The sequence below is a fragment of the Nothobranchius furzeri genome, chromosome 12 (genome assembly GCF_043380555.1).
Source record: "Nothobranchius furzeri strain GRZ-AD chromosome 12, NfurGRZ-RIMD1, whole genome shotgun sequence".
In the NCBI taxonomy this organism is placed as follows: Eukaryota; Metazoa; Chordata; class Actinopteri; order Cyprinodontiformes; family Nothobranchiidae; genus Nothobranchius; species Nothobranchius furzeri.
In genome coordinates, this window is record NC_091752.1 from 30,971,666 (window position 1) to 30,986,153 (window position 14,488).

Here is a 14,488-nt window from a genome sequence, read left to right on the forward strand (position 1 = left end):
TGCCTACTTGTCCCCAATTACACCAAATACTGCTGGGCTCCACTGCTGCCCTTTGAAAAGGATCTGCTTTGTGTTAAATATATTTACACTTGAAAACATCTCAAGAGAAGACGAAGGAAAGCTTGCCCTCACCGACACAAGGCAGCGATGTGTAGAATACTAATCTGGCTTTTCGGTGCGTTTGATGCTGCTTTTTGATGTTTTTCAAGGATGCATAGCAAGGCCAAACTCCAGAGAAAGGAAAAAAGGGGGAGTCCGGAGGGGACCAGAGGGCTTTGACTCAGACTTCTCGAGTCGGTGGGCTCAGGGAGACTGAGAGTTTACATGATGTTACTGAAGAGGGTTTAATTGTTTTGCCCATCTGCTTTGAAAACCTTAACAACTATTGTCTTTACCTCTTGTGAAACCACGGGGCGTTCTGGGAAGGCTTTTTTTTAAAGTGCGGTCAAGCTCCTGGCAGCAGGATGATGTTCAGGAATGGACCACAAATGTACAGAAATTGGTGATTCATGTTTGCATGTTGTGTTCAACATGAAAACAGTTAAATTGGAGAAAGCAGAGTCAAAATTAAACCAGCATGCAAGAAAACAGTAGTGGGAAATTAAGTGGAAGAGATTAGGCTGCATATGGGGGGAGGGGTGGTATTTTTTACCATCATGCTACATAAACCCTCAATGTAAATAAATGTTTATGCGGGTTTTTGCTTGTTTTTATGATATTTACTTTTCCAGGGAGTGAATTAAGAAACTAATAAGATTTTGATGATCACACAACTTTGCCCTATGCTTTTCTCGACTTCTTTATTTCCTTTTTGTTTAAATTGTTTAAGTTTAATAAGACCAAAGACAAAATGTTGATGCACAGCCATTTTTAACATCCAACCAGGAACCCTCTTTTTTGGGGGTATAAGTTTTTTTTTTTAATTATTATTATTAGTAGTAGTTTTTTTTTAAGATTGTAATCTTGGGATGAAATCTACCAGCCTGAACTTCAAATGAGAGTGAATTATTTTTACTCAAGTCTTAAATATCATTCCTGATCAGAATAGATCAGCAAGTAAACTTGCTTTAAATAGCTGTAGCCAATGAATCTCCATATAAGATGGACCCAACTCTCTGTGACGTCACCCTTAGGTTTCTGAAGAGCTGAACTGATGTCAAATGGGCGGTCCAATTCCTTCGCCATCTTGGCTGTGTCGCATGTCTCGTCACTTCTGGACAACACAAAAATGGGCAAACAGGTGGAGCGGAGAGTGGGGCTGCGAGGATGTGTGGCAGCCATTACACCCAGCTATGTGCTAACACAGCTAAGCAAAGCTAACCATGTTTGAGGGTGTTTTTAGTTAGAAAAACACTTGAGTGACTCAACTCCCCGAGCTGCGGTGTCTTTGGGGTCTCCCTCAGAGAGTTCCTCAAGCAGCATGGCTACAGCTTTACTTTGCAGCAATGGCCTTGAGCGACATGGCGCTAGGAGTTAACTAGGAGTTTATTCTGTTCTGGAGCCAGCACCTATGTTAAGAATGGACTTATGTTAAGAAGAAGAAGAAAATATCATTTCTATGGCACCTCTCAAGATAAAAATCATGAGGTGCTTAAGCATAATTCTGCGCACACAAAGACTCATAAAGCCTGATTTATGCTTCTCCGTCTGCGTCAGTGCGGAGACACGCAACGCCATTATCCGTCCTTGCGTAGGGGTCCGGCAGGCACGCAAGTACGTACAGAGTCGAGCCCACTTTTTTAAACATGTGTCGAACGAGACGGATTACGCAAGCTTGTGATTGGTCAGGACGCCGCTGTTGTTTACAGCGCTGCCATTGCAAAGAGAGCCGAGGATAACTAACGGCAGACATGGAGAAGCTTGAAGAATACCTCGCGAAAAAACTCTAAAAATATGAACGTTTCATCCTCCCGTGACTGGAGGAGTGAAAAGATGTGCAGCAAGCGTTTTATTTGTGGACGGAAATGACAGGAAACGTGGGTTTAGAGGTGGGGAGCGCATGAAGCGGTGGGAGAATGAGAGACAAATGTGTCCGTGTTAAAAGTCTCTTATATACACAAAAAACACAATATAAACACACGATCTTGGACCGATACATGGCAGGATACCACAGAACAGTGCTATGCCCTCTGTGGTCCTGCCGGGCAATTGCTTTGCAACACTCTCCAGGAGACGGAGAAGTAAAAGAGCAAAACGCTTCCATCAATATGTGCGTGTCTGTCCCTTGCGGAGCTGACGGAGAAGCATAAACCAGGCTTAAGAGACATGGATGATGAAGCTCATTGGTTAAAGGAATCACTGAAGCGGTGTGAAGCGCTCCGTCGCGCGTCTAGGCGGTACCGTAGGAGGCGAGCTGCCGTGGTTCGCCACATGCTACAGGAGCGAGCCAGTCTGAAGCAGCCACCCTGTCCGTAACAAGTCCAGACCTGTCACTAGGGGCTTCATCCGGTTAAATTCCGGAACACGTTATCCGGATGTTTGTATTCAGACACAAAGGTCTTACGGACAGAGTCCGGAACATTTCCGTTTTTCATGGCCTGTCTGAAGGGGGCTTAAGAAACAGACAATCCCATCAAGCTCAAAGATGCATCTTTTAAATCAGAATCACATTAAGTACCGTAAACACGTCCCCAATGTTCTTTTCCATACAATTTATTTTTGTTCTTGACAGAGAGCTCAAGCAGAAGAGATAGATGGTATTAAAAAGCACGTGGAGTCGACCAAAGACAAGGAGGATGCCAAGCCTTTGGACAAGCCAGAACAGTAAGAGTCAGTCTTAAGTCCTGAATCATACAGCAAGTGAACAAACTAAAAGAATCAGGCTTTCTTAACGGATCTTGTCCCCTCAGGTTTCTGCACCAGTTATCACAAATCTCTCACTTCTCTGAACGGGTGTTTTGCATACTTTTCCAATCGACCTTCCATGAGTGCATCACCTTAATCCTGCGCAAAATGGAAATTCTGCAGAGGGTGTGCAAGGTAGCTTCTGGCCTTTACTTTATTTTTCCCCGTCAATCAGTTCATGTCTTTTTACCTTTGATTTTTTTTTCTATGCTCTGCAGACTCTCCAAAGCAGTAAGGGTGTGTTGCAGGTTCTTGGCCTGGTGTTGGCTTTTGGCAACTTTATGAATGGAGGGAATCGGTCTCGAGGGCAGGCGGACGGCTTCACCTTGGACATTCTGCCAAAACTCAAAGATGTTAAAAGCAGCGTAAGTATGTATGCTGCTAGAAGTACATTAAAACATTCCTCTACAGGAGCAGGCAATGTGTTCACAGAACAAAGTTTTAAAATTCATCTGAGATTTAGAGGTGAAACTGTTCTGTTAACTGTTTTGATTCAATTTCACAACAGGCTTTGCTTGTCCTTGAAAATGCCTTGTAAGGGAAAGAGCGGTGTGTTTGTTGTGGTGATAGCGATGGGTTGTCCAGAAAAAGAACTTGAAACTTTCCACCGAGTCTGAGTTATGATGACTCGTCCGTAGTTGTTTTGTTGCTCTTCTGCTGTCCTGATTTATTCCCGTCCTCTAAGATCATTCTCTCCCATTTGTTCTTTTGGTTTCACAAATTAGAATGTTCTGCTCCTAAGTGAAAAATTTACAAATAAAGGATTTGGGTAAATTTATTCTGATTGGTATTTCTTTTCCTCCTTTTTCTTTCTCCTTAGGATAACTCCATGAGTCTTTTGTCCTACATTGTTGCTTACTATCTGAGGCACTTTGATGAGGTATGTTTTGGTTCCTGTTTATTTGAATCACTCCTCTGTTTTAGTCTGATTTGCTTAGAAATCCTTCCAGAGCTCTCTTCATTTCCTCTCTTGCCAGAGGATACAATGGCTTATCCTTTATCAAATTATTTATTTTCCCTTTTCTCATTTACAACACAGACAAATCTCTCTTTCTGTTGCTCACAACTTGTTTTCGGCTTTCCTTTTTCATCTTGTGCTCGCAGTCTGCTTTGGTCTGGCTTCATTCAAACATGCAGTTGTTTCATTGGCACAGCATCCAAAGGAGTGTTTGTGTAAATAATTAGGTTCTCCAGATGAGATGAACTCAGTAACGAAGCTTGCCAAAAACAACCTGCATGCTTCCATAATGGCCTTGTAGTAAAGCCGATGGAGGGAAATGACATGCACTGAGCAGAAAGGTCATTTTTTGTTCGTTCTTCCTGAGACATTTGAGCTGCTGATAAGTCCATGTAGGTCTCTGTAGGTATTTATTTAAATCTTGTCTTGTGTGTTTGATACAAAGAGGCCCTTGACGATTTGAGGAGGATTGACTTTGACGTTGTGGTGTGTGTTTTGCATCATCATGTGTGTTGTCGCTGATCAGGATGCTGGCAGAGAGACGTGTGCCTACCCTCTGCCTGAGCCCCAGGACCTTTTTCAAGCCTCCCAAATGAAGTTTGAGGATTTTCAAAGAGATCTACGCAAGCTGAGGAAAGATCTAAATGGTACCATTGTTCAAACCCACCTAGCACGTTGTATTTGACTTGCATTGTAACTCGGTTGTTGCATAATACCAAATAATTATTAGGTGAGGAACATATCACTTGAATATCTTTAAAAAATGTATAATCACTTTCCAAATGTAACCAGCTATGGTCATGGGCGGACTGTAGAAACTCATCATTGAGGAGATAACATCTGTTTGTCATACAGACAAGCTAACCAGATGCAGATGTCAGATATGGACTCCTGTTGGACCTGGTGTGCTTTTACTGTCTTCATGTTGCAGAGATCAAAATATAAGAAGGCCGTGGTCAGGGATCTTTCACTACCTTTATACACTATTTCATCAGCTGACCTCAAAGAGAAAGCGTAGCTCTTGGAGGCAGTGGTCGTCCACCCATGTTTTGATTCTAAGATGTGGCTTTGAGCAAGATGCTGAACTTTACATCCTCACGTTTTTCATTTGAAGTAAAGCAAAGCTGTCCAAAACAACTTAACTGTATTAACTTTAAAACAGAGAGAGTGAAATTGGAAAAAACAAACAAGTTTCAATATTCAAATCATTAGAAAATAATAAAATCCATGATTTGTAAAAGAAAATTTGTCATAAGGGATTTTAGTTTAACCGTCTGTAAAAGTGACAGTGTTTTCCCTGATGATGGGGGCAGTACATACCTAAATCTTTTCAAGCAGGCAGGATTTTTGTGTTTGAGTAAGACCTTGCCAACGGATGGCCATTAGGGTCAAAAATCCCTGGGAGCGCAACCTCCTACAAAACGACAAGCACATCAGACTTCCTTTCATCACGGGCAACGAGTAAAGAGGTAAATGTGTAAAACAACATTTATGAATGGCAAAAGTTTAGTAAGCTTTTGTTAGAAACTGTGAATGTCTTTTGTCCTCACAGGCTCCCTTGTAAGGAAACATGGTGTCGCCCAGAGACTTGAGCATTTTTTTACAAAACAATGCTGTCAATATGTTGCAGAACCTTGGCGCTATCAGGGAGCCTTAGGTTGTTTATTAGTGGTTAGACAGTAGCATGAGTGTGGTGCAATCATGTCCTTTTTACAAAGGGGACGCATTGGTGGTATAAAGTGGGTATGGGAGCGGTCTCTGTGCTGCCACGGACTTCCGTTTGTTTTGGACAAAACTTGCTTTTTATTGTGATCGAGCCGCGCTCAATAAGTATTTTTTGACAAGCCGCTCCTAACGGTGTCTGTCCCCCACAGTCTCCGTACAGTCTCTGGTGATCTGACCTCCAGCTCGAACCCTAACCCATTTTCAATATAGTTGCCAGCCGGAGCTTGGAAGTAATTCCCCACGTGATCATGACACTTCCCTCTGTTGCTCCAAGGGTCACATTTACTACAATATTACTGCCAAGCAAGGTGGAATGAATGCTGCAAATGTCATAGTGTATTTATGAGACACACTGTTGTGGTAAAATTACACTGATTTGCTGGCATGGTGTGTCTTGTAAAAAGAGCTTTAGACCTGCTCCCATGTATTTTGGACCTGATTTTTATGGTTATATGTTGCAACGCCACCAATATTTTTCCACAATTGGGAATCATTTCATTTATTTTCAACAACTATTTGATGGAACTCTCGAGAGATTAATGGTAAAAACATAATTCTTTAACTTCTGTTATACATTCATACCTAATTAAACTTGACTTTGTGAGGTTGTTTCAAAGAATTTCAGTGCTGAGCAGCGTACGTCGCACACCGCAACGCTCAGGTTCTCAAACAACGAAGAAGTCTGAAACGGAGTTCGTTACGGCTCGTTCCTCTGTTCTAAATGACGAACATGTCTTTAAAACCACAACAAGTAGAAGCGCTAAAAGCATTTCTTCAAAAGAAAGATGTTTGCATCATTGCCAGACGCCATTTTTGACTACAGCTAAACAACAGTAGCGTTGCGCGGTTCGGTCGGCATTTACATTCACTTGGATCCTTCGACTGCCGTCCACAGAGAAAAACTAAATGCAAACAACGAAACTCTGTTTTGCTAGTGATGTATTTCTGTCAACAAATCAGTGGATTGTTGTTGCTCCATCCTAACCATATCACTCCAGAATTTTCTGGATCTACAACAGAAAGGGGCCAAACATTTCCCACGACTGGCAAGGTCCGACTAGTCTAAATTAGTGATCCGATCCTTCCCATTCCTTGCCTAAACGGTCAATGGAAAGGAGCTAGTAATGACCACATTCTAGCCCCCGACTGTCTCTTCTTTTCTAAATTGAAAAACCATTCAACTATTTGTGCATAATTAACAACATTTTATAAACCAATCTATCTGCCAGCAGGCAGCAAATGTAGAAAAATATGTACTACAGATACTTTTGTGAAAGTTGCCTGACTGAGTCATGCAGACACATTTGTGCATAAGTGTGATCTCGTCTGCTCTTCATCATCCTTTATGCATCCTTGCTGCTAAGCCAATCAGTTTCCTGGCCTGCGTTACCAAATATTGTTCTTCCTTTCCCAGAATGACTCTTTAGCCTGTTCAGTATTAGTAATTCATAAAGAAGCAGTTTCTCGCAGGGGGAAAACTGACTTTCAGCCTCAGTTGCTGTGACACATAATAGCCACGCATAAATATATCACATGACAAACCTGCAGACCTCTTTGCAGATTCAGCTGAGTGCTCTACCAGACACGGGCTTCGGCTGATCCCTTATGAGGGGGGGGGGGGGGGGTGCTAATTGGTAGAAAGGGCTGTGGTTGGACCTAGGGGCACCGGCGAAGAGCGGTAAAGAGGGAGCTCCTCTTTGGCTGACAAACCATATGGCCCATGAATTACCTCTGGCTTGGTCCCACCCTCTCTGTTCCCATGTGCATCTCCACCTCATAGGCCTTGAGCTGAGTTGGTGCATCTGTTATGCTTGCAGATAGAGCATGACCGTTCATTTCTCTGAGGATCAGAGCACGTGCTACTTAATTCCTAGAGGTACTATATTAAGTCTTTGCAGACACTTCTTCAGCAGCTCAATAGAGAAGTATTAAAGCTTATTTAGCTGGGCTGAAGTGCAAGAAAAGGTTTGTAAGGTATTATTTTCAAATTACTACTTCATTGCATTCATGTCTTGTCTTCTTAGCATGCTCAGCTGAAACAGAAAAAGTTTACAAGTTGTCCTCTGAAGAAAACCTGCAGCCATTCAAGGGGAAGATGGAGGAATTTCTAAATCACGGTAAGTCCATTTAGGACCAGTTAAGCTTACCATTGGTCTAGCATTAACCAAAAACAATAGGACCTTAAACTTCAACACATTTGTGCTGCAAAACTGTGCTGATATTGTCTTTTCCAGTCAGAAGTAATGTATTGGTCTAACAAATACTTTGCCTAAACAGCCATTTCTAATTTGTTTTACATGGATACTTAGAAACTTTTTCAGGTTTTATATAATTTTCTTGAGCCAGTAGGAGCAAAAATGACCCTTTACAGGGTTAATGAAATGTCACTCAGACCCAACAACACGCAGGGGCCAGAATACCGCATTTGCAACTTCAGTAGTGTCCAGCCGCTCCCTGTTGGTGGAGGGAACTGTGGAGCTGGAGTCTGCACAGCATGTTTCCTGCATGTTTTAGATCATAAACACAGCTGATTTGTTTGATTTAGTAATGAATCACTACTGTAGACACTAATGAAAGCTGGGGAGACATGTCAGCTGTTGGATTAAGGCGGAAAAAAGATGAATGCACAGCGAGGAGACAAGTTTCACTTTTGCTTTGACCACAGATTAATGGACACTAGGGGGTGCTAAAGCAAGCAAAACTGCTTAGGATCCCTTTAATTAGTCTTCTGGTTGATATAGATGCTAAAACGTGTTTTTATTTCCATTGGTTTGGTTCCAAAGGGAAAAGTGAATCATCGAAAACTATTTAGATCTGTTATCATGATATTTTCTATTTAAAATAAATACGAAAGGTTCAGTTCATATTTAATTCAAAATTTAGTGGATAAAGAGTTTTTATTTTTAATATTTACCCACTGGATGTTTTTTATTTTTTCATGTGTATTTTTCCATTTACAATTGAAGGCAAATGTATACTCTGGTTAGCATATCAGATGTATTTAAAGCATTGATTATTATTCTGTGGTGCAACTAAAGCAATATATTTGTTAAATTTGGAAGTGTTTATGGTGATAAGTATGAATTTAAAGGTCTGTGTCAAATCTTAAAATATAAACAAACTTTAGCTTCCCTGTGACACTGGAAGAAAAATCATAACCATAATTAAATTAACTCTCAAAGGAACACATGGGGACAGTTGCTGGGTTATTTTTGGTCCAGTAGTACCCTCTTTGTCTAAATTACACACAAACTCCTCAGAGACTGATTGTGTTTATTTGTCATGTTTACCAGATGTCAAGCAGTTGAGCTTTTATCTTGAAATTGAAATTTCTTGACTGACATTTCTAACAACATTGGGATGTTGTGATCCACATCAAATGTGTGAGACTTAACATTTTATGCTCTATTTAACATAACAAGCCAGTTGATATTTTCTTCTGCAGCTCTGGCGTTAACCCTGCATATATTCAGTGTGGCCAATCCCACTGAAGGACCCAACTCACGAGCCTGCCTTCATGTCTTTTTGTTGTTTGTTTTTGTATTGAAATGAAAGAATAACTCAGAGCACATGTTATTCAGCTGAATTATTTGCTGCCCTTGTTAAAGGATGTCAGCAAAGGAAAGCACCTTTTTTCTTTTCCTCCCTTTCTGTGTGTTTAGGAAAAATATGGGAGCGTTCTTTGTACAGATGATGAGGTTTACCCCCGGAGAACAGAATGTAACTGTCGTAGGATGGATATGCATTTCAGAGGGCTCCAGACAGGATTCTTTGGGTTCCCCCTACAGCAGCTGCAGAAAAAAAAATCATCAACCAAATGTCTTATTTTTTGTTGTTTCTGTAATTTCTAAAGAGCCTGAGGTTAAACTGTTTCTGGCTCCACAGTTTAAACCACTTTTGTTTATTTTCTGACCATGAAACTAACCACAGAATAACAGTGGGAGCGGACTTGTTGGAGCTTGGCTGTTTGGTCTAGCTCGATTTTCTCCACCCGCTTCAAACTCTCATGCACTCTGGTCTTTGATGGAATCAATGTGACCAGCAGGAGAGCGCCGACCACGTGATAATCTGTTTCTGATGGACACAAAGATGAATAGTAAGGACACCCATCTCCTGCTGTTTAATCCCAACTCATTCTAACTTTATTGAATTAATACACAATAAAATTTAAATTACTGTTATTTGTACCACATTGTAGTAAAGTACCATTAAAGATTGCTGTCATATGAAGCATCTGCATGATATATTTAGATACAAATCAAAAGACAAAGTCATTTTAGGTTGATTTTGCTCATTAGGATTGAAAATACAATGTTTTGTCATACTAAAATCACAATAAGAATAGTAGATTAAACAGGAGGTTCACAGAGAAACTGTTTTACTTATTTTTGAAATGATCAGTCACTCTGAGTTTAACATGCAGGCTGAACATGAAAATAGTCTTTGACCCCTTTTTAGTTTCTGATGGAAAATGGATGGAAAAACGCTCTGTTCAGAAAATCCTGACTGATCTACGCCACTCTCACTTAACATTCATGGACTCATCCATCTTGACTCACGAGGAAGGCTGTTGCTTTAGCTTCCAGGAAACTGCAGAAAACATCTCGGGTAGTAGAAACTAACAGGTTAGCATTAGCAACTCCTGTATTAGCAACTACCACACTGCAGGAGCTCCTCCAGGCGTGTGCCATTTGTGATGAAACATCAATTTTGCAAAGCAGAGTCTGTGGTAGTCACATTGCTGTTGGCCAATCTGAAGCAAGGTGTCCAAATGTCAGGAAAAATGGAGTCCAAACCCTACCGTCTGAAGCTCTCCCCTCAGCTTCTCTTGCTAGAGACCACTGCAACTATATCGATTAAATGAGTGTCCTACACCTTTAATGAAAGTTGTTTTAAGCAAATTTTTGTGCCAGAAATGTTTTTTGTTTATTTGCAATTGTTGTGCAGCGGAGAGTCTTCATCATAATTTATTAATTTGTATAAAAGGCCGGAGGGTTGATGAGCACTCACTCCCAGTGTTTTGTTTTTCTTTGTTTCCACAGGGCTGTCATGCTTCACTGCTGGTGTTTTATTATCAGTAACATTCTCCAACAGGCATACAGTCATCTGTCACACTCTGAAGTGATGCCACACAAAGATGCACTTGTTCTGAGATTTGTAGCGCCCATTTGTCAGTCGTGTAACAGCAGACGATTCAACACTTTAATAACCTGTTTGCACAATGTTGACCTTGAGTTCAGAAATCATGACATCCTCAATCCTCTTGTATATTTAAGCCTGTTTCTTTACAAAAACTGACATTCAGATTCCAGTGCTTACCTTTTCTTTGTTTTCTCTCCTTTGAACAGCCAAACTGGAGCTCGAAACACAAGAAAAGCAGCTGGCAGACACTCAGAAGATGTAAGAAAATCCACTTTTTCCATTTTATTGGTTTAAATTTGTACTGTCGAGTGTCAAATCATTCATCTTAAGATTTTAATTTGAAACAAAATCGCAACGCAATCAGGTTTGGTTGCAAGTGATCTGGTTAACTGCCACAAAAGAAATATAATCTTGCTGTGTTAATATTTAGGCCTCTCGGTTCCTTCAGTGACATAAAAGGTGCAGGCCATCGAGTCAGGCCTTTGGCAGACTTGAGGCCCCCTACGCTGCGTCTACGATGTTTATCTAAGCGGAGCGAGAGTAGACAGCCGTGGCTCCAGGCTTCTGTTTCTGCTGGCGAGGAATGTGTTCCTATAGCACACTCCAAACAAAGGCACACCAACCTGTCTGCTGCATTGATCCACGGCAAATGTCTGCCACGTTTAACACTAGCATATTTTCTTCGTGGATTCCCTCCCTCTGCTTTTTTTCTAAGCAAAAATGTTGTAAATGTTCTTTTATACCAATAATTGGCTTTTTGTTGCTTTTTTTCCACTGATGTTTTCATTGTTGTTGTTGTTTGCTGTTAATCATCCTCCCCTGTCTGTGAAATCCCATCATTCTAATATTATTTTTGATATTTTGGATATTTATGAAGCTCTGCCAGGTTTCACAAGATTCCGTGTGAGTTTATGTAACCCCGTGTTGTAATAGTTTAGCCTTGAAGTAATGTTTTGTTTTTGTCTGTTTTCAGTTTTTTGGGGCTTAGTGTGTCCTTCTCAGTAAAACCAAAAGCAGGGGAGAAAGACGTTTCTCTGAACACATTCTTCTCCATTTGGCACGAGTTTTCTACAGATTTTAAAGAACAGTGGAAGAAGCAGAATAAGCTAATGCTACAGCAACGGTAAGAATATCTCACAAAGGGACATTTTCACAGATATAAATGCTTTAAAAAAACTCTTTCTTTTGTGTTAACATGTTCCCATCCTTGGGGTGCCATTTTAAAGTCAGAATTTAACAGTGGATTATTTAGCTCATAGCAGAAATAAATGGGAGTTAAATTTTCAAAGTCATATTTTCACCATGTTACTCATACATTTAGAAATGTTAGTTCCCAACTAAATATTTAATTAGCAAGCTAAATACTTCTTTTGGAGTTAAATGTTTAGTTTACAAACTAAATATTTAGATCTCTCCTAAATGTTTAGTTTGTAAACTAAATATTTATTTTACTAACTAGATATTTCATTTTGAGTTAAATATTGAGTTTACAAAATCAGTATTTAGCTCCAAATGAAATATTCAGATCTTAGCTAAATAATTATTTGCAGCTTAACATTTAGCTGGGATCTAAATATTTATTTTGGAAAAAAAATTCATTTGGAGCTAAATATTTAGTTTGTAAATTAAATATATTGCTCCAAATAAAATATTTAATAAACTAAACATTTAGGTAAGACCTAAATATTTTTGTTTGCAAAAATGAATATTTAACTTAAAATATTTAGCTTTCTAACTAAATGTTTAGTTTGTAAACTAAATATTTATTTTACTAACTAGATATTTCATTTTGAGTTAAATATTGAGTTTACAAAATCAGTATTTAGCTCCAAATGAAATATTCAGATCTTAGCTAAATATTTATTTGCAACTCAACATTTAGCTGGGATCTAAATATTTATTTTGGGGGAAAAAAATCATTTGGAGCTAAATATTTAGTTTGTAAATTAAATATATAGCTCCAAATAAAATATTTAATAACCTAAACATTTAGGTAAGACCTAAATATTTTGTTTGCAAAAACGAATATTTAACTTAAAATATTTAGCTTTCTAACAAAATGTTTAGTTAGGCTCTTTAACATTTAAAAATGTATGAATAACATGGTAAAAATTTGACTTTGAAAAATAAACTCTCAATTTTCTTTCTCCTTGCTGGTAAGTTACAGTATGACTGTTTGACTTTACAAATGGCATGCCATACCCATCTGGCCCTAGAACATCTCAACAAATTCAATAATGTTAATGCATTCGGGATTCTCCCCAACCTATGTTCTAATAACTTGCAGCTCATTTTGTGTTGTTGAAGATCGTATCGTTCATTTGAATGCCTGAAAGAGAAAAGAGGGCAAATGATCCAAATCATCCAGTAAACATGCACCATCCAGTTGCCTTCCAGTGGTTTGATGACCGCAGAGATATTGTTGCACATGTCAACAAATAGCAAATTGGTCTGTTATTTCCAATGAGGACTGATTTGTGATAACGCCTTTGTAAAAGGAGTCAAATATCAGTTTGTTTGTTCAGTAGAAAAGAATAAAAACAATTTGAAGCTACAGGCGATCACCCACAGTTTTCGCTCTGCTAGTTTTCCTTTTAAATTCCAAAAGAGCTAAATAACTTCACGAGTAAAAACAGGAAACAAATGTCTTTTAGAAAACAAAAAAACTAAAAATCACTTTCTTTCCTCATGCAACTGATTTCATAACAAATCTAACCTTTGACAACACCTCTTATTGTGAGAATGTTACCCGAGTGTGAACTTAAATCTTTAAAAATACCAGCAGAGGACAGAAGTGTCCAAATTATTAGTGCTTGATGAATATATCCCACTTATGTTGGTCACTTCTGGTCTACTTCAGGGTGAAAAAGGCTGAAGAGTGCTTCAAGCAAGCCAGACAGAAGCCTGATTACAACGTAATGCCAAAAAATACCACCGGAATAGTAAGTTTGCTTTTGTCGATCTCGGTGTAACGCATTATTAGACATACCTTCTCTATCTTTCACTTGCAAATGCCATTTTGAAAATTTGAAATGAGCATGAGTGTTAAATAATCCATATTCTAAATTTCTGCAGAAAGCAAAGCTGGGTAAGAAGATCTGAAAGAGAATTTGATAATCATCTCCAAGCCTGCTGCACAAGCACAATCTGTCACAGCTAACCAGTGATTTTAAACATTTGTCTCCACCATTGTTTGTCCTGGGAGGCTCTTTTTATTCTCTGTCTCCAAAAAAAAAAAGTTTGCATTTTAAAACAAAACACTGCAACCCAATGAAATCCTTGGAGGCACTTTATTTTAAAATGTTTTTATGTCTAAGCTTGAGTATTTTATTTATTTTTATAAGTTATGTGTTTGTGTCTTTTTAACTGCTATTAAATTTACACTTGATGATGATGAGAAGCACATCTATTACATTTCTATAGTAGACGCAGTGCCTTATAGAACAGTGACAAAGTGTGTTGAACAGTCAGATTATTTTGACACTAACTGCAAAAATTGATCTTGAAAAATGTTATGCACAAAGGGTAACATGGTTGGATTTCTGATGTCATTGCGTTTCAGTCTCTGTTACTAATTAAACTATTAAACTATCTAATCCAAGGTTTTATATTTTTGTGATGAGGTTTGATACGTTCTCTCTACAGTTCAGCTGTATTTTTGATATTGTTGTACAAGCAAAATCCCATGCAGGCAAACGGTCTCTCCAGCTGTGCAAAAGTGTGAATTTCAGTTTTTATGTGCAATGTCAACAACTGTTTTGATTCAATATCCTTGACCATAAAAATATACATATTCAATAAAACCATTAAACCAAAAGT

At 39.0% G+C, this 14,488-nt stretch overlaps 1 protein-coding gene across 1 annotated transcript in view; it reads left to right on the plus strand.

The window, feature by feature from the left end:
* The window catches only part of fmn2a (formin 2a), a 62,251-nt gene extending 47,765 nt beyond the window's left edge, over window positions 1-14,486 (plus strand). Inside the window, exons 9-18 of the mRNA XM_015944793.3 lie at window positions 2,672-2,763; window positions 2,850-2,979; window positions 3,063-3,209; window positions 3,665-3,724; window positions 4,329-4,449; window positions 7,552-7,644; window positions 10,876-10,927; window positions 11,643-11,792; window positions 13,530-13,611; window positions 13,745-14,486. Of these exons, the coding sequence (XP_015800279.3) occupies window positions 2,672-2,763; window positions 2,850-2,979; window positions 3,063-3,209; window positions 3,665-3,724; window positions 4,329-4,449; window positions 7,552-7,644; window positions 10,876-10,927; window positions 11,643-11,792; window positions 13,530-13,611; window positions 13,745-13,771 (954 nt within the window). The 3' untranslated portion in view covers window positions 13,772-14,486. The remainder of the gene's footprint in view (window positions 1-2,671; window positions 2,764-2,849; window positions 2,980-3,062; window positions 3,210-3,664; window positions 3,725-4,328; window positions 4,450-7,551; window positions 7,645-10,875; window positions 10,928-11,642; window positions 11,793-13,529; window positions 13,612-13,744) is intronic.
* The last annotated feature ends 2 nt before the right edge of the window (window positions 14,487-14,488 follow it).